We start from the raw sequence: 20,688 nt of genomic DNA, 5'->3' as shown, positions 1-20,688 counted from the left end.
ATAAATAAAGAACAAGAGCTGTAATCTATTTTCAATTCGAATTCGACTAGTAACATAGTGAAATCAATATTTATCAATAAAATATTACATTAATCTAGAACCCAAAATAAATCAAGTTTCATTCCACAATCCAAGCTTCAAAAATTAGCTACATATAATATTTCTAATAGCAAAAATTAGTCTAAATAAAGTCATCATAATATCTGAGAGCAAAAGAAACCCAAATGGGATAAACCATAGAATGCAAACAATAACTTTCAAAATCTAGTTAAGAAATTGAAACACACAAAATGCTGCAGACAGTGAAAGAAAGAAAACCTAAAAGAAATAAAAACCAAGAAAACACAAAAAACAAGTCGTAGCACAGAGAAAGAAAACTAAAAGAAAACTAAAAGAACAGTCGAAGGAAAGAAAGATGAAAACTAGAAATGAAAGAATGTTGCCCCCAGCCAATGAAAATAAAAACCTAGGAGAAAAAAATGAAGTCGCACACCACAGTACAAAAAAAAAAAAAAAACCACGGGAAAATAAAACGAAGAGAACAGTTGCGATTTTTTTCTTTCTTTTTATATCCCTCGTGCACAGCACCCTTTCATTCGTCCTTGCATCCTAGACTCCTAGCCAACTCGCAGCACTGCTCTATTGTGTGTCAGCTTAAGGACATTTCGTCCTAGTGCACCCCTTCATGCCATTGCTAGTACCTACTCCTGCGTGCAAGAGCTGTATGCGTGCTACTCCTGCTCCTTTAATTTGTGCGGGCTATTTCTTGGTTCCCATTAGATGGGTTCCCCAAAACCAATAAATCAATTCCTCAATTTCCTCTTGGGTCTTGCATCCAGATAAAATTACCCTTAAACTCTTCTTTTTCCTTTACTTTCAAAAAATGCCCTGCAACACAATATAAGTCATTATTATTTTAAGGGTAAATATAAACTTATGTGTGCAAAATATTGGCATCAATTAATTGTTATCGAGTACTAAAATTTGATACGTAATTAAGTGCTCAACTCTTTTTTTGATGAAATAAATCACCCACTTAAGAAACTTAAGTATGCATTTCTAACATTTTATTAAGGACCATTCGAGAAAACTTCTTTCAATTTTAGGGTTTACTCTTCCTTTGGGTTATGGAAATGTTGTTTTTCTTGATTAATAGTTTAGCTTCATATTTGATGAGTCAGTAGTTTCGTAACCTAGGTGAAGGGAAGCATTTGAGCGGCAGGGTTTAACTAGGGGGTTTTGATTTTTGTTTTGTATTAACTCGTACTTCTTTAAGTTTTCTGTCATTCCTGATTTGAATCCAAGGTTAGGGTTTCTTGCATCCTTTTGATCTTTCATTGATTAAAAGTACAAAGGATGCTTGAGGAGTGTGGATCCTTATTCCTAAGTTGCACTTTGAATAGTAGTTTGAAATGAAATTTATTGTGGCTATTCAGACACTACTTTACTTGTGCACACATTATACACATTATCCAAATGTTTTAACCTTGACTGGAATTACATTTGAAGGAAATTGTGGAAGGTAAAAACCTCCTTGAATACCTACTGTGAGAAAGTGACCCGAGACTTGCATATTCTTCTTCTAAAAGTTTATTGGAAACCCATTTTCAATTATTGTATCTATTTCCTTTAATTCAACTAAATTCCCAATCTCTTTAGTTACTTAACATACCTCTGTTGCATCCAGTATAATTTTGAAGAAAAAACAGCCTAAAGAAAATATTCTCTCATATTACTTATTCTCTTCGTTTTAGTTCACATTACTGCTAAAGTAGTACTCCTTGGCTATTGTTTAGTGACTGAGAGTATTCCCATAAGCAAATATTTCATTCTTATTCTTTTTTTTTTTCATAATAGTATAGTTTTGACGTATAAATTGTCTTAATCCATGTGAAATCGATCTTGGGACTCTCACTATAAATAATTGTACACCTTCCGCACTTGGGAGGCACTTTAATTGGAGAGACATCATATCATCAATATATGCATATTGATATATATTGACTTCTTTGTTGTTTTGGATAAGAAGTTGAAATATTATGTTGGTCATTGCCTAAGCAAAAAACTTACTAGCATTGAAGTACATGGCTTACTTAAGATAGATTTTAAATCTAAAACACATACATTTGAACTGTAAACTGAGCTGGATAATTAGTGGTTCAAATGTGGGCACTAATTGAGGCATAATTTGTGATTAACAGTACTGGTTCGTATTTTTGTTAGAATTTTATCCCCTAACATGTAATGTTAGAAATGTAAGGTTACAAAAGTACTATTCAAAGGAAATCAATTCGAACAACATATTTCTTACAAGAAATAAGAATGTTGCAAGTAAAAATAACAATAATTTAGTACTTTTTTCCGTATACTCAGTGTCTCCAAAACAATTTATGATATGGGGAAAAAGAGAATTGAGACGATATGATCTTGTCCATAATATAGTTATGCATGGACTACTGTAATTAGTCGGTATTTACTATTTTCTGAAGAACTATTTATGTCCCAAGGCAGTTATTCTCGCAAGATATATGCAAACACAAATAAAAAGTATTTCTCTCCAGATATTACGGTAAGAAATACATCCAATTAACCGAAGAAAAACATATTACTCATGAAAATTTCATGCTAGAAAAAAGTTTTAATCTAAAAAGAAAATAGCTTTTGTTGCCTACTAACTCGTTGGTATTTACTCTTTTGGATGAGTTTTTTGTTTTTGTCCGAAATAATTATTTCTTACGGAAATCTGTACGGAAAAAAGATAATTCTCATAAACTGTCAATGCAGGAAATACATTTCCCACAAGGCAACATTGCAAGAATAACTTATCTCTGATGAACTTTTTTGCAGGAAATTAGTAATTCCAGCTGTATTTAATGTCATAAATATTTATTTCCAACTACATAATTTACCAGAATTAACTTTTCTGGTGAAAATGTTCCACTCATGCTACACATATTTCTGGTAGATAGCGTAATATTTCCATCGATACGGACATGCTAGAAATAGAGTTATTTCGGACAACAATTATAGTTGCTAGTATTGATAGTATCTTGGGCCAGTTATTTCTGGTGACATTGCTACAAGTTGAAAATGCCAAAAATTAACTTTAATGGCATGAATTTTGACTAATTTGGACAAAGTATCTGCCGGGAAAAGGCCATATTTGTTGTAGTAATGCATACAAACTCATTTATATAAAGCTCAAACTCATTAATTTTGTGTGGTATTTGTATTGTTGGTAGATTGTGTCATATATTATCACCCCTATAAATTGAATAGGAGTTATGTATATACATTCTTCCTTAGAGGTGGGGAATAACCCACATGCACTCATTGTTTCTAAAACTGTAATACAAAAGTCATTACTTGTCATTTCAGTCTGGGATTATGTATCCCTTGATCTAATATTTGTAAACCAATAGAAGGAGGAGGCTGTCTGGCATAACCAGTACCTTTTTTGCATTGTAAAATGGTCTAGATGATTCATTATTTTTGAGAAACTGATCCCGCATCAATTTCTCAAGAATTGTATGCATTGGCCCATGGTCCTTCAAATAGAGCACTTCGATACACTGCATGCATAGTTCAAGGTTATAGGTTTCATACTCTGGACTGTGAACGTAGTCGAAAGACTCAAAACTGTGGTGTGTTGGTCGATGAGAGTCATGGAACAGATGATATTAACTATTATGGTGTCATATGCAATATTATCGGATTGAAATATCTAGGTAGATCTGTTACATATATCTTTAAATGTGATTGGTGGGATCTAGGTGGTGGTCTGGTTTCGATACATAAGGATAATCACTTTACAAGTGTCAATACTGTATCTAAATGGTACGAAGATGATTCATTTGTATTGGCTTGTCAGGCTATTTAAGTTTATTACTTGATTAATGGCTACATTATTCCGACATCATAAGGGACGATGACACGACCACTTCAAGAAGTTTGAGACGTTGGAAGAGGCTGTGCAGTCCCATTTCCAGCAGATGAAATTAGACAATTGAAGAAAATGTTGTAATCCTTTCACATCTCTAAATTAGTAGGTATTCTAGATTTATTTTCTTTAATTATTTACATTTATATTCATTCTATATATTATATGTATATATATATTACAATTAACATTTTTAATTAATTTTGTAGCACTTAAGTTCTATAAATGCACAAATAGATCTACTCTGACTATCCACCATCGTGCCAGTTCAAGGTCATTCTACCGTCCTTTTGAATAAATGATAATTAATAAATTATAGAATTAATTTATTTTTCTGATATTTTTTTATATAAGTACTAACACTAGCTTTTTAAAATTTCTAATGTCGTTTTGTTAGAAATGTGATGATCTTGAAAACTTTTTCCTCATTTATGTCTATATTGCTGCTTACACTAATGAGCATAGTAAGTGAATGGATTTTGCCGCTGCAGATAATTATGTAAGCAGTATTAATTTTGTTAAATAAATTATGCAACATGTTATCTAAATTATTTTTTATTTCTATTTCTTTTAATACGTTACTTATTGTGTATTTTCTGTTAAATTACAGGAAAAAATGATGGAAATGCAGTCAACTTTTGGAGAATCCTCTTCAGGTGACATAGACATATTTACCCAAGTGCTCAGGCCCAAGTCTAGTATGGCAAGAGGTTTGGGACGATCTTCCAAGCATTCATCCGGTTCATCTTCTTCAACCTCATTGACTTTACAAATTAATAATATTACCAAAGACTTATAAGCTGCACGGCGCAAGAATGAATATATGAGGTTGAGACAGCAAGAGTTAGAGTCCCTCGTAGAGTGACAGTTTCATTTAGAGACCCGTTTGTAGGACTAGCAGAGAGACCAAGAGGAAAGAATACATAGAGAAGTCAAAAAGCAAGTGCATCGGGAGATGATGGTACAAATGGAGTGTGTTATATCATTGCAACATAATTGCAGTGGGTGCAGAGGAAAGAATAAATGAATTTTATCAATTTTATCAGTGTATATGACTTTTAATATATAATTTTAAAATATTATAAGACATTCTTAGTTGTTAAACGATAGTGTGTAATATGATACCATTGGTATGTTTTTTTAATTTTATGAAATTACTATTTTTGATCTGTACATTTGAATGTAAAACAAAAAGGTTCAAATGTTGGTTCACATTCGAACAAACATTCAAACGTAATTTAACAAAATAAAAACATAACGTTTAAATGTAAACACACTCAAACTAACAAAATGTTCGAATGTTTAAACAATTAATGTTCGAACAAACATTTGAACGTACCCATATTCATTCGAACATTTCTTCGTTAACATTCAAACTAACGTCCAAACGTTATACTAGTTATGTTCGAACATTGGTTTGTTAACGTTTGAATTGAAATTCGAACATTTATTGCAGTTAACGTTTGGATGTATAAAAGTTTGAACGTTTTAATGATACGTTTAAACTGTAATCAACGAATGTTAACTTCTGTCATTCGAATTTTAATTGGTAGGGTTGACATCCGAACGTTATGTAATATGTTTGAATGTTACTTTCTGTGACAGTTTTTAACTGTAACAAAAAAAATTTCACGTTCGAACGTTATACCAAATGGAGCATATCCGACTATCACTAAAAGTACTTTTAGTTACAGTTGCATAGTAAACTGTCACTAATTATATTCTGTGAAGCACATTAGGTGACAGTCATGGTGACTGTTTGAAACCATCACCAAATGTATTTGGTGACGTTTTGGTTATTTTTTGTAAAGATTTCCTCTGCCACAAAATACAAATTATGTTGTAGTGAATTAGGATAGATTTTGAGAATTATAAGATTTTTATTTTGAGATCTTTAAATTTTTTTTTAGATGTGTGTATATATACTGTTTATTGAATTTTGGGAAATGGAGAGAACATTTTGAATGACAGTAATGCTAAATACAGTCACTTTTGCGTACTCCCTGTGCACTGCACTGATATGATTGGCTAGATTAATTTTTTTTAATAAACAATCAATCATATCACTGGAGTGCACAAAAGAATACTAACACATGATTGCACATAAAATTTTTGTTTGAATATAGTTTTCTAAAAACTAAGTTTTCTATTTGAGTTTGTCCAAGTAAATAAGTATATCAGTTAAAAGATTGATGATGGCATATAATTTTTTAAAATTATTTTTTTAAGTTTAGAAAAATTATATTGATTTTTATATTTAAGTAATGATGGGAGGAATGTTAAAATAGAAAATATTTTTGTGATTTAAAAGTTTTTGGTTTGGTTTAAATATAAATGAATTAAATCTACGTCTTCCCATGAGTACAAGTTTTTGGAAATAGGTAGATTTAATTATTTGTATTATATTCTAATTAACACTTCCCCTCACATGTGGATCAGATTCATATTCAATGAATGGACTCAACATGTGTAATATTAAATTAAATATGATAAAGTGCAAAGTCAGAGTTCAAACTTAGGACCTTTGCTTTGCTTTATTTTTCCCCTTGTCTTGGCTGACTACGAGTTGGCTTATACAAATCTACCTGTCCTCAAGTAGAATCAATATTTATACAACAATTTGTGCAGAATGTATTCTGCAGGGATCGACCCATAACCGCAGCCTTGCTTCGCATGCATTTTCTTGATTGCTTTGTCGGGGTAAGATATAGATTTGCACTCAAACATTTAAGATTGCTTGATTAATACATTCGGATTAAGGTCCCTTCAATTATTGCTGGCAAAAACTTGATGGTCTCACTGAAAAAGAGATGGATCACAAGTGTAAAATAGGTCATACCATAACTATTACTCATTTAATGCTGCTCGAAATACTTAAACCGACAACAATAGAAATTGTAAAGTCTACTTTATCGAGTTCTACCATATATAGTTATTTTTACGTACTTCTTGAATACTCTATTAATGTGATTGGTCAAAACAGTTATTTTATATTAAAAAAATAATGCAGCCAATTATATTAGTAGAATATATGCATAAAGAATACGCAAAATTTATTTTTGCATCACTAAAGATATTGATGTTTTGAGTTTTTATAACAATAGTGAATCTCATATAAGTGGTGTGAAGTCCTCTCCTGCTGGGTGAGGTGTTTTCTCTCTATAAGAGAGTGGGGTCCCTTAGACTAGCTCAGCTGGTTTGGAGTGGTTTCAATGGAGGAAGATTTAGCAAAGCAATGGGAAGGCCTTAGCCTCATTGAGAAGGAAAAAGGAGTAATGATCTTGCCACCTAACTCAACTGCTAAAGCTAGGCAGCATGGAAAGTTTTACTTATTGGCCATGCTCATAGCTGAGAGACCAGTTAATCAAGAAGCTTTCAAAACAACTATGTCCAAAGTTTGGAGATGTGAGAGTTGGTTTCATTTCTCTGAAGTTGGAACCAACAAATATCTTATCGAGTTCAACCAAGAAAAGGACCTTCAGCATGTCATTAGTGGCAGGCCATGGTCTTTTGACAGATGGCTGCTGTGCCTGCAAGTTTTTAAAGGTAATTGTTCCATTAACGAAGTTCTTTCTAATAAAGAAGAATTCTGGGTGCAAGCTTATAACATGCCCCTAGCAAGTATGACACAAGAGGTGGGGTTTCAGATTGGTGAAAGCCTAGGGAGAGTAATCACAGTCCAAGCAGATGAGAGGGGGATAGGATGGGGGAAGTTCTTAAGGATAAGGGTTGAAGTGAACATCTCAGAAGCTCTACTCAGAGGTGTGTTTCTAATTCTTGAAGGCAAGAAAACCTGGGTCCCCCTTAAGTATGAAAGGCTGCCTAACTTGTGTTTTAAGTGTGGAGTGATTAAGCATGCTCAACAAAAGTGTGTTGTTGGACCTTCGAGCAGTAGCAAGATGCAGTATGGAGTGTGGATGCGAGCACCAACAACTGGGGAGAATGATAATACAAGGAAGAAATATGGTGAAGGACTATGTAACAACCATGTAGAGGAACAGTCATGGAGGAAGGGAAGGGAGGACAGGGATGAACTTCCAAACCAAAGCCATGAGTCAAAGATGGACTGTCAGAAAACGGTTCAGACTGAAGTTGACATTGCAGAACCAAAGAGGAAACTGGACAATATGCTTTATCCCATGCAACCTACAGAGGCAACACAGAGGGTTTTTAAGGAAAGTGAGAGTGAGGCCATTTTGGGTAAGTTGAAGCTTCCTTTACTACAGCAGGTGCATGTCCCATGCAAAATGCCACGAAGTCAGATTGCCCCATTTTGGTACCTGTCACAGCCTGTAAAGGCAATGACCAAAAATCACTAGGCCTTGGAAATAGCCATGACTTGAGGGCCCAAGCCTCATCCTTGGCCCACTTTGTGTCAAACCAGGTCCAAGCCCTAGAGAAATTCAAGAAGAAAGCTGGTTGGAAGAGGCAGGCTAGGGACAAGGGCAGTACCAACCCCCTAGCAGGCCTAAGGGAAGGTAAGGTAAGCCATTCAAGGGGCACTAAAAGGGCTGGTGAGTAGACAAATGGTGAGGTAGCAATACAGCTCGCTAAAAAAATTAAAATTGAAGGGGAGATAGAGGAACTTTCAAACAGGAATGATGTGGTGGTGGCTGGTGTACAGCCCCACCCTAAGCAATGAGTTGCTTGAGCTGGAACTGCCGAGGGCTTAGGAACCCTCAGACAGTGAATAATTTGCACCTTATGGTGTAAAACAAGTCCCCAACTTTTGTTTTCTTGATGGAAACAAAGTGCAAAAGACTAAAAGTGGAGTTAATTAAAAGGAAGTTGAATTTTGAGCATAGTTTTGTTGTTGATTCAAAAGGTCCTAGTGGAGGCCTAGCCATCTTGTGGAAAGCAGAAATAGAGGCAGAGATTGTGTCATTTACTCATTCCCATATCTCCCTGTTGGTTAAAGATACGAGGGAGGACCTCTTCTGGCACTTAACAGGGTTCTATGGCAACCCAAACACAGCAAAAAGGTGTGAAAGTTGGCAGCTACTACAAGCCTTGACACCTACAGCACCAATGGGATGGCTGTGTGTAGGTGATTTTTAATGAAATCTTAAACTATGGAGAGAAGTGTGGTGGACCTTTGAGACCCCATAACCAAGTGTAGGCTTTTAGAGATGTTGTTCACAGCTGTGGCCTCAGTGACATGGGTTACTATGGAAACAAATTCACCTGGTCCAACGGTAGGTAAGGGGGAGCTTTCACCAAAGAAAGGCTAGACAGGGCCTTCTGTAACACTGCTTGGCTAGACAAGCACATTGACTCAAAAGTTTTTGTTCTTCTTGCTCTTACCTCAGACCATAACCCCATATGGATTGCCATGGAACAGCAGCAACCTGCTGTAAACAGCCTCCCAAAGCCTTTCAGGTTTGAGGCTAGCTGGACACTAAGGGATGAATGTTTAGAGACAATACAAGAAGCATGGAGAATTCCCAGGTTGGCTAGAAATAAAATGCAGTTCATTTCTGAGGGGCTTAAAAACTACAAAAAGAAGCTACTACAGTGGAGCAAGAAGACTTTCAACAGCTCAAAACAAGAAATCAGTAAATAGATGGCCCAGCTATCTAACTTGTAGGAAAGAAACACAAGCCTTTTAACCGAGGAGATAAAGCAAGTGCAAAGAGGGGTTGATAGACTTCTTGAAGCTGGGAATACCAAGTGGAAGCAAAGGGCCAAGCAAAGATGGTTGAATGAGGGAGACAGGAATACCAAATACTTTCAACGCTCAAAGGAGGAAAACCAATGCCATTAAAAAACTGTTTGATAGCCATGGACAAGAAATAAGCTCGAGAGAGGGGATTAGCAATCTTTTCGAGGATCACTTTGAGGATTTGTTCACTACCTTGAACCCCTCCAACCCCTCAGAAGGTATAGCATCCTTGGAGGCACGTGTGATTGGATTTCATAATGAAATGTTGACTAAACCTTATTCAAAACTAGAGGTTGAAGAAGCTCTTTTTCACATGAATGGCCTAAGTGCACCAGGACCAGATGGTTTTCCTGCAACCTTTTATCAGAAGCACTGGACATTGGTGGGAACCCAGGTGTGTGAGGCAGTGCTGAATGTTCTTAACTCAAATGGCAGCTTGGGGGACATTAATAGCACGTTCATTGCACTTAGCCCAAAGAAGAAAGCTCCTACTAAGGTGATAGATTTTAGACCCATTTCCCTTTGCAATGTTCTTTATAAGCTTATCTCTAAAGTAATAGCTAATAGACTAAAGAAGGTGCTCCTTTGTATTATCTCACCCTCCCAATCAGCTTTTGTCCCTAATAGGCTAATCTCTGGTAACATAATTGTTACCTTTGAGGCTTTGCATACTATGAAATGTAAATTGGCAAGAAGAGAATGATACATGGCCTTAAAGTTAGACATGAGTAAGGCCTATGACAGAGTGGAGTGGAGTTTCTTAAGAGCTGTCCTTTACAAACTGGGATTTTGCAGTCAATGGGTGGAACTAGTGATGAAGTGTATTGAAACTGCCTCATATGCTCTCCTTGTGAATGGTGAACCCCAACCAGAATTTACCCCTTCTCGAGGCATCAGTCAAGGTGACCCTTTGTCACCCTACCTCTTCATATTGTGTGCAGAAGCTCTAAGTAACTTGCTATACAAAGTTGAGGAAAGCAGACAACTTCATGGCATTCCAGTTGCAAGAGGTCAATTAAGGGTCTCTCACCTCTTCTTTGCAGATGACAGCCTTTTGTTTTGCAAGGCAACAGCAGTAGAGTGGGGAAGATTGATAAGCATCTTAAACACCTATGAGTTAGCATCAGGCCAGAGACTTAATCTTAAAAAAACCTCAATTATCTTCAGCAAAAACACTGCCAGACCCACTCAAGACTACATTCTGTCTATTGCTGGTATAAGGACATCCATGCCTTATGAAAAGTACCTAGGATTGCCCTCTGTGGTGGGGCGAGACAGGTTCAAATCTTTCAAAGGTATTTGGATAATATAAGGATGAGGCTCAGCAATCACAAAGTTAAAACTTTATCTCAGGCAGGGAAAGAAATCTACCTAAAAGCAATGATCCAAGCCATCCCAACCTATACAATGAGTGTCTTCAGGCTGCCTATCACCCTTCTACACTCTATAAACAGAGCCATCCAGAATTTCTGGTGGGGGCAGCAAGAAAAGGAGCATAAGGTCCATTGGATTCCTTGGAAAAGGATGGGGCAAGCCAAGTCAATTGGAGGTTTGGGTTTTAGGGACCTTGAATGCTTCAACAAGGCAATGTTGTCCAAGCAATGTTGGAGATTAATTCAGAACCCCAACTCTCTTGCTGCTAAGATTTTAAAGGCTAAATATTTCCCTAACTCAAACTTTCAGGCAGCTAAACTGGGCTCCAAACCCTCTTATATCTGGAGGAGCTTACTTACAGCCAGACATGTAGTAGAGGTTGGCTCTTTTTGGAGGGTGGGTACTGGCTCTAGCATCTTAATCTGGAGAGACAAATGGCTAAGCCCTTCAAATCCCAGTAGAGTCACAAGTCCAACCCAAGTTCTAGGAAGCACTGCAACTGTTGCAGAACTGATTAATCCTGAGACTAAAATGTGGAAGACAGACTTAGTGCAAGAAATTTTTGAGGAAGGGGAAGCATGCTTAATTCTCAAAACTCCTATCAGCACTATGAATACTATGGACAAAATCATATGGCATGGAACCACCAATGGCTCTTTTTCAGTAAGGAGTGCATACCACATGGAGAAATCGAGAAAGGTGGCAGCTTAAGGACAAGCCTCTTCCAGCAATGACTTTAAAGAGGTTTGGAACAAAATATGGCAACTTAATGTCACACCTGGGGATAAAGTTTTTATTTGGAGAGCCTGCCTGGAGGCCCTCCCTACTCAATCCAACCTTTTCAAAAAGGTGGTGAATGACCCACTATGCCCCATTTGCTGCAGAGAAGTTGAAAGTGTCACTCATGAATTGTGGAGTTGTGAGGCAGCCATGGATGTATGGAGCCAATGCTCCAAAAGGCTTAAAAAATGTGCTCTACCTCAGGCCCCTATGCTACTGGTCTTCGAGTCACTATCTAAAGTTTTAAACTCAGAAGAATTGCATGAGTTTGTGGTGGTAGCAAGGAAATTGTAGTGGAGAAGAAACACCTTTGATTTTAACAAGGAGTTCACTCATCCTAACTCCATAGTGAGAGAGGCCAGAGTTCTTTTAGACATGATGGCTGAAGGGGAACCTAATCATCAAAGCAACAATAGAGCCTGTCAAGGCTATTCCTCAGAAGCAGTTTGGAAGGCCCCTCCATCACCCTGGTATAAAATCAATTGGGATGGGGCAGTGGATAAAGCCAATGGACAGATTGGAATTGGAGTTGTAATAAGGGATTGTGCTGGCCAGATTATTGCCACAATGAGGCAAAGAAAACAATTTTTCTCTGACCCTTTGTTAGCTGAAGCATATGGAGCTCTACAAGCTGTGAAATTGGGTTTGGAACTTGGTCTGCATCAGGTTATTATAAAAGGTGACTCACTGCAAGTGACAAAGGCACTATGTGAAGATAAGGAAATTTGGAGTAGCTCAAGCATGTTTATGAGTGAAACAAGGTCGTGTCTTAATTTTTTTTGCAGAGTGGGATATTTCTCATGTTAGGAGAAATGACAATGGTATAGCCCACTTACTTGCAAAAGATGCTCTTACCATCTCGGATTCAATTGTAACCATGGAGGAATCCCCTCCTTGTATCTCATCTCTATTATAATGGAATGGCATAAGAGTTTTTTCTTCAAAAAAAAAAAAAATATATATATATATATATATACATCTACTTGTATGCAGAAAAAGTGTGTGATTGGAATTATTTTTCTGCCCATGATCATCATCAACTTGTGCACAAACGTTAATGTCTTTACGTGTATCAGGGTTGTGATGCATCTATACTGATAGACTCAATGGAAAACAATCAATCCGAGAAAGATGCCAAGCCTAACGAGACCGTCCGAGGATACGAGATCATTGATAAGGCGAAGAAAATCCTTGAGGATGCATGCCCTTCAACCGTTTCTTGTGCAGACATCATTACTTTGCCAACCCGTGATGCAGTTGCGCTAGCCGGAGGGGCCCAATTATACTCTGGCCACAGGGAGGCGTGATGGACTATTCTCGAATGCCAAAAACGTCTCCTTGCTGGGAGCGGCAATCTCAGTGCCTAGAGCAATGAAGATTTTCGCCGACAAGGGGTTCACCCTCAATGAAATGGTGACCCTTATAGGTGCACACACTGTCGGAGTTGTTCATTGCTCCTTCTTTGAAAACCGTCTTTCCGATGCCCCTGGGGGTTCTGATCCTCCAATGAATCCTACTTTGGCTGCCAAGCTCAGAAAGACGTGTGCGAAGAATCGGAGCGCTACCGCATTCTTGGATCAAAGTACTTCCTTTGAAGTGGACAACCAGTTCTGTACATAAACAATTACTTTTAAAGAAAGGTATACTGCAGGTTGATCAGGAACTTGCATTCGATAACTCCACCTCTGGTATTGTTTCTGGTTTTGCATCAAATAGGATTAGATTCCAGCAGAGTTTCGCAAAAGCTAGGGAGCGTAGAAGTTCTTGTTGGAAAAGACGGAGAAATTCATAAGAACTGAAGAGCTTTCAATCCGACCAAGAAACAGCTAGCCTTTAAAGAACTTAACATTTCCTATTTTTTGAATATTTGCAGCTGCATATTATCTGTACGTGGATCTTCGGATATAAATTAAAAAGGCTGATTTCCCTTTGCTTTTTATAAATTAATGGCTTGAGTTCTTAATTAGTGGCCCGAATTGTAGTTTGGGTTGTGTTGTTGGCGTAGATCGAGGATATTATAAATTGATTATTAAGAAAATAAAACTTACATTGAAAACACATGGAAGGATGTGAACAGAGTTAAAACTCATGTAAGGTTTTGGACTAGCTAGTGTTGAGCAACGATCTTAATTTGGGGCAATCAATCGACGAGGCTTTGTTCTCAACGCCAACTATAGCATGTATTTGAGGCCTTCAGTGGCGCTCATGTCGTGGGTCATGCATTCTGGATTGTAAAACTAATTTTGTTATAAATTAGATCTAATATATTTTATATATATATGAAATCACGTTAAAATGAAAAGAGGTAGAAACTGTAACTCCCAATGAGCCACCCTGAGGGAGCTTTTAAGTCTATAAAGAGATCTTACCATAGTAAATTTATAAACTAATGTAATTTAATGTGATACATCGATTATATCTACTTTATTAAAAAAAATGTTTTATAATCTAGTAATTTTTTTTTTTTTGAAAGGAACACTTGTATTCAGTAATAGTCGATTACAAAAGAGAAGCAATACATAAAGGAACATCCTCAATGTCAACAAGGACATCATTGATGTGTAAAGCATCTCTAGCTAAGCAATGAGCAAAGCTATTACAACTTCTAGGAACATAATCAACTGTAAAAGAGTCAAATCTCAACAGCAGTTGTTTGATATCAGTAATGATCAAACCAGTATGTTTCCAGCTATCTTTGTTGCCTTTGATGTCATTCACTACATTCATAGCATCCCCTTCAATTTTGATCTGTATTAGTCCAATGTCTAGAGCCAGTTTGACAGAATGTAGAGCTCCAATAGCCTCAGCCAAGTAAGGGTCAGGAAATAAAGATATGCACATCCTCATGCAAGCAATCACCCTTTCTTCCCAATCCCGAATAATAGTCCCAACACCCACTTTGCAATTCACTTTATCTACTGCAGAATCCCAGTTGATTTTGTACACATTAACAGGTGGAGCACTCCATTGAATCGACTGAGGTATGTTTGTAGGATTAGTTGTCTGTTGAGAGAAAAGAGCATTGAGATCTTCAATTTTCTAATTTGCCTGTCTCACAATCAGTTGAGGGGAGGAAAAAGTTTGGTTAAAAACCAAATCATTCATTCTTCTCCAAATTTTCCATGCCACAACAGCTACTTCCATTAAAACTTCATCTTTAAGATCCTGCAACATATGCATCAACAAGCTTCTGAAAGAAAATCTGGTTCATACATTGTTTCTGCAGTTTTGATGAGCAAAGACACCACACATCCCTAGCTGCCTTGCACTCCCATAAGACGTTCCACAGATTCTTCATGTTGATTGCAGATAGGACACCAAGGTTCATTTACAACCTTTCTCTTAAAAAGATTTAGTTTTGTAGGAAGGCTATTATGACATGCTTCCACAAAAATAATTTGTCTGCATTTGGAACTTTAATCCTCCAAAGCTTTTTCCAATTTTCACTATCAACAAGAGTTTGAGAATGCTGTCCTTTAGCTCTCTGATGAAGCTCAAGTTGAAGATGATATGCACTTCTAACAGAGAAAATTTCATTAGAAGTACATCTCCAGATAACTTTATCAGGACTGTTGCATAAACTTATAGGGATCTATCTAATTATTTCAACTTCACTCTGTAGAAAAACTTGATCAATTAATTCAGTCTTCCAGGTTTTGGCTTCATGGTCAATAAGTGCAGAAACAGATTCCTTAGGATTAAAACAAGTAATAGGACTTTGAACTTTGAATGAAGTTGGAATAGGCAGCCATTTATGGTGCCATATCTTAGTGCCTGCTCCATTACCAATACGCCAAAATAAGCCTTCTTCCAACAATGGTTTAGCAGCCATAAGACTCCTCCATACAATGGATGAGTTCCTTGGAATTGTAGCATTTAGGAACTGGCCATCAGGATAATATTTAAAGGAGAGAACTTTTGCTGCAAGAGAGTGAGGGAAATGAAGTAATCTCCATCCTTGTTTAGCCAACATTGCATGATTAAAGTGTTGAAGATCTCTGAATCCTAAACCCCCCACTGCTTTGGCCTTAATCATCTTATCCCAGTGACACCAATGCATCTTTCTCTCCTCAGCTTTCTGACCCCACCAGAACTGTTGAGTCAATCGACCAATTTCTAATAGAAAAGACTTAGGAATCTTAAATACACCCATGCAATAAGTAGGGATAGCTTGGATAATGGACTTGATAAGGATCTCTTTGCCAGCCTGAGATAAAAACTTCAATTTCCAGTTGCTAATCCTCCCTCTAACTTTGTCAATAATACTTCTAAAGGCTTTGGTTTTTGATCTTCCAATCTCCACAGGAAGGCCTAAGTATTTGTCATAAGGTAGAGAGGATTGAATTCCTGCCACTTGAGTGATTAGATCTCGAGCTTCATCTTTAGTATTTTTACTGAACAGAATTGATGTTTTTTCCTTATTGAGTCTTTGACCATTTGCCAGCTCATAGGTGTCAAGAAGATGAGATAACCTGGCCCATTCCAATGGGTTTGCTTTACAGAAAAGAAGACAGTCATCTGCAAAAAACAGATGGCTTATTCTCACCTGATTTCTACCCAATGGAACACCTGTAATAACACCAATCCCTTCAACATTTTGGATCATTCTACTTAGAGATTCTGCACAAATAATAAAAAGGTAAGGAGACAAAGGGTCTCCTTACCTTATTCCCCGAGAAGGAGTAAAGGAGCTTTGAGGAATTCCATTTAAAAGAACAGAATAAGACACGGTAGAAACACATTTCAGAATAACATCAACCCATTTAGAGTCAAATCCCATCCTTAACATGACAACTTGAAGGAATGACCATTCAATCCTATCATATGCCTTGCTCATATCCAACTTTAAAGCCATGAACCCTTCTTTCCCTTTGATCTGAGTTTGCATAGAATGCATAGCTTCAAAAGCCACCACTACATTATCAGTTATCAACCTGTTGGGAACAAAGGCACTTTGAGTGTTAGAGATCAACTGAGGTAAGAATAGTTTAAGCCTATTGGCCAGAACCTTAGCCAAGATCTTGTATATTACGTTACATAGGCTTATAGGCCTAAACTCAGTTACTCTTGAAGGATTTTTCACTTTGGGGATAAGAGCAATATAAGTTGCATTGAAGTCCTTAGGCCACTCAGCAGCTAAAAAGGCATTCTTGACAGTTGAACATATATCAGGACCAATCACACCCCAATGATTTTGGTAAAAAATAGCAGGAAAACTATCAGGTCTTGGAGAACCAAGACCATTCATATTAAATACAGCCCCTTCAATTTCTTCATTAGAGATCCCTCTTGTAAGAACTGCATTCATTTCTTGAGTGACCATAGGTTGTATATTTTGGAGGCATTCCTCAAAATTGACAGGCTCTGTAGAAGTAAATAGATGACTGAAGAAGGAATGAAATAAGGAGCCCAATTCTTTTGGATTTTCAATTATACGCCCCTCATCATCTGTTATTCTTTTGATAGAGTTGACTTTCCTTCGTTGGGAAGCACATTTGTGAAAAAAATTTAGTATTTCTGTCCCCCTCTTTCAGCCACTGTTGCTTTGCCCTTTGCTTCCATCTTAATTCCTCTTCTTCCATTAATGTGTCAACTTCCCTCTTCAGTTGATAAATCTCAGAATTTCTGTCTCCTCTATTAATACTTTGCAACTGTTTAATTTGGTTTATTTTGGATTGGATCACATGCTTAGTACTTTGGCTAGTAGTCTTACTCCACCTGGACAATTCCTCACTGCATCTTTTCAAGCCTTGCATAGATTCTTTAATCCTTGAATGCTGTAGTAATGTATTTCCCCAAGCTTTTTTAATCACTTCCTCACAACCATCTCTTAAAAACCATGTGGCTTCATATCTAAATGGTCTTGAACCAAAAGCTCTAATTAAATTTTCACTACTCAATAAAAGGAGAATAGGTGTATGATCTGAACATTGAGCTGCAAGTGTTGATACAGAGCAATCAGGAAAACAATCAAACCAAACTTGATTACCCAATGCCCTATCCAGTTTTTCTTTAGTAAAAGAATCCCTTCCCTTTTATTACTCCAAGTAAAGAAATCACCTTGGAATGGAACTTCCCTCAAAGCACAATCTTCCATGGTCGTTCTGAAATCCTCCATCAATTTGAAAGGCCTATCTGCTACACCAAATTTTTCATAACTATGGAGGATTTCATTAAAATCCCCAATACAAATCCAGGGCATATTAATAGTAGGCTTTATGGCCCTGAGAAGCTCCCAACTAGCAGCCCTTCTAGCAACATCAGGAAACCCATAAAATCCTATTAGAAAATAAGGACTTTGCTCACCTTCACCAGACACCTTTAATGAGATATGATGCTGAGTATAAGTCAATAATTCCACCTCTATTTGATCTTTCCACAAGAAACAAATCCCACCACTTAAACCCCTGCTCTCAATAACAAAACTATGCTGGTAACCAAGTTTATTCCTAATACTTTCCACCTTATTCCTGTTACACTTTGTTTCCATATCATACCATAATAGTACCATATCATACCATAATAGTATATTTTTGACATAGTACCATATCATACCATAATAGTTTATATATAAGTTTTATTTTTTAAGATGCTTTTCTAGACCAAGCATTTCTTCGATCGCAATAATGGAATGAGAACACAATCCTTGCCACCATGTCTTGGCCATGGCATTGGATAACTCAATTGGAGATTTTTAAAATTTATTATATTTAACTGGCCAATTGACAATGAGTGTAAATTGAAAGAAACCAATAACTTAGAATACTGAATTGTTATTTTTTTTTTTATAATTTGGAGTGCAATTTGAATTATAAAAAATAGGAGGCAGTACTTTTGGTATATTGAGTTCCCCCAAGATCATATATCTTTTTGTTTCAATTGCTATATTGCCCAATGAAACAAGTAGGACAGAAGTATACCATAGAGTTGCCAGTGGCACTGGCCATGGCCCCCTAGATTTATTTATTTATTTTATATTATGAGCATAAAAATTAAGCTTGATCCTTGTCATTAACACAAATATATATATATATATATATATATCTATATTGCTTCTCTTTTGTCAATAATATGCTACATGGATGAGAATGTATCTCAAATATAAACAATAAAATGCATTTGAAGTGTATAACTTACCCTAATCTTTTTTTTTTCTTTTTTTTTTTAAACAAGATTTAATTATATATATATATATATATTTGAAACAAAATACATGGGTCCATGCTCTTTATTTACAGAAGTACGCACTCTAGGATGGATCTTTCCACTATGGAAGTCTAACATGCAAGGAAGAATAAAAATGAGAGGTATATTTCCATAGGCTTGTGTTGAAGCTACCCATTGCTCCAAATTGTGCGCGCATCGATTTTTCTCTTGATGTATTTTTACAACTTTTCATGTTTCAAAGCTGCCAAAAAGGTGCTTAATATCTCTAATGATGTTTTACATAGTCCAATTCGAAGCTTGTTTTTTATCGTTTATGGTTTGAACAACCCGAATTGAGTCACCTTGAACTATGATTTTCTGTAAGTGTAATTTGTCAGCTTCTTGTATGATCATCAAGGTTGCTGTTGCCTCCCCTATGTTTGGGTTGGTGCTTTGTATGAAGTCTGTTTTCACCATTATTATACTTCTCGAGTCAAATATGCATATTGCAGCAATAGTACTATCCTATTTCCAGCCGTCACATCAAAAGACAAACAATGAAACCCTCTAGGTGGTAGATTGCTGAACTTTTTCGGGATTTTTGAGATTTATGTCCATGCTTTTGAATGTTCAGTGTATGATTTTTGTAGGTTAGAAACAAAGATGTGGGGGAAAGATTTTCTTGGTCATGCAGTGTCATGCTTCTAAAATACCATAAATTGTCCATTGCAAGTGTGGCAAAAATTTGGAATATGTGGTGCTCTTCTGTGGGGATGTTTAAACCAAAGGATGGATTTATGATTATCGCAATCCAATCTATAATAGATTGGGTTGCTAGACATGTTATGTACAGAGGCCATGGTGAGGTCCTCCATAAGATTTTAGTGTATATGCATTTGATAAACAAGTGTTCAATGCTTTCAGCTTCTTTTCCTTGCATAGAGGACAAAGAACTTGGTCACTTTATAAATTGATGACTTTCTCTATATTTTTCTTACTTGGAAGAATATTATGACTAACCCTCCAAATAAATAATTTGACTTTGTCCTGAAGTTCGATCTTCCACAATTTTTTTCAGTTCACTTCATTCTGATGTGGAGTTGTTTGTGGTTTCACTAGTGCAACATAAGCTGACTTAACTGAAAACTTACCAGAAGAATAGTGTATCCATTTGATTTTATTCTCAAGAGTTTGAAAGTTGTAGTTTGAGAGAGTAATTTTTTGAATTCTTGCAATTGAGTTTGCAGTAAAGAGAGCATTTAGAAGGAGATTGTTCCATCTTCTTGGCTGTTTAAGAGTGAGTTCAAAGACAGTCAAATTTTGGTCTGAGTAACTTTGATTCGGTGTGGGTTTAAAAAGGGGTAGAGTTGGGACCCAAAGATCTGTCCAAAATTAATTTATCCTTAATAAGACCTAATCCTCTTTTTATTATTGGAATATCCCTTTTTACACATTATAAAAACTAATTAAGATATATTTCAATGAGAAATATAGAAGTATCTTAATTTTGGGATGAACTGATCGATTTGATCGTGATAATCTTGCCAATTTTTTAATGGGATCAAGGGGTACGTACGTACGTATCCTTTATTGCCATTATATATACATGCAGTTGTCTTGATCACGATGGTGGTAGTGCTCTAATTAATCTTTTTGCATAAGGAAAATGCTATGGATCCCGACACATTGTTCCGATAATGTGTACCGACTATTTTTTTTTTAATTTTTTTATTTAATAATTAAGAAAATATTTTTTAATAATATTGTGAATTTTTTAAAACTATTT

At 36.3% G+C, this 20,688-nt stretch overlaps 1 protein-coding gene and 1 pseudogene across 1 annotated transcript; one reads left to right on the top strand and one right to left on the bottom strand.

Annotated features, from left to right (window-relative positions):
* Positions 1-4,412: 4,412 nt before the first annotated feature.
* Positions 4,413-13,703, top strand: LOC122276913 (annotated as a pseudogene).
* Positions 13,704-14,255: 552 nt separating this feature from the next.
* Positions 14,256-18,246, bottom strand: LOC122276912. Its single transcript, XM_043086804.1, has 5 exons — positions 17,817-18,246; positions 16,421-17,120; positions 15,385-16,363; positions 14,850-14,921; positions 14,256-14,759 (listed from the first exon to the last, which is right to left on the bottom strand). The coding sequence occupies exons 1-5, from the start codon at positions 18,244-18,246 to the stop codon at positions 14,256-14,258; spliced, it is 2,685 nt and encodes an 894-aa protein (XP_042942738.1).
* Between the last annotated feature and the right edge of the window lie 2,442 nt (positions 18,247-20,688).

The sequence above is a fragment of the Carya illinoinensis genome, chromosome 9 (assembly GCF_018687715.1).
Source record: "Carya illinoinensis cultivar Pawnee chromosome 9, C.illinoinensisPawnee_v1, whole genome shotgun sequence".
Classification (NCBI taxonomy): Eukaryota; Viridiplantae; Streptophyta; class Magnoliopsida; order Fagales; family Juglandaceae; genus Carya; species Carya illinoinensis.
This window is presented reverse-complemented; position numbering and strand designations above follow the sequence as displayed.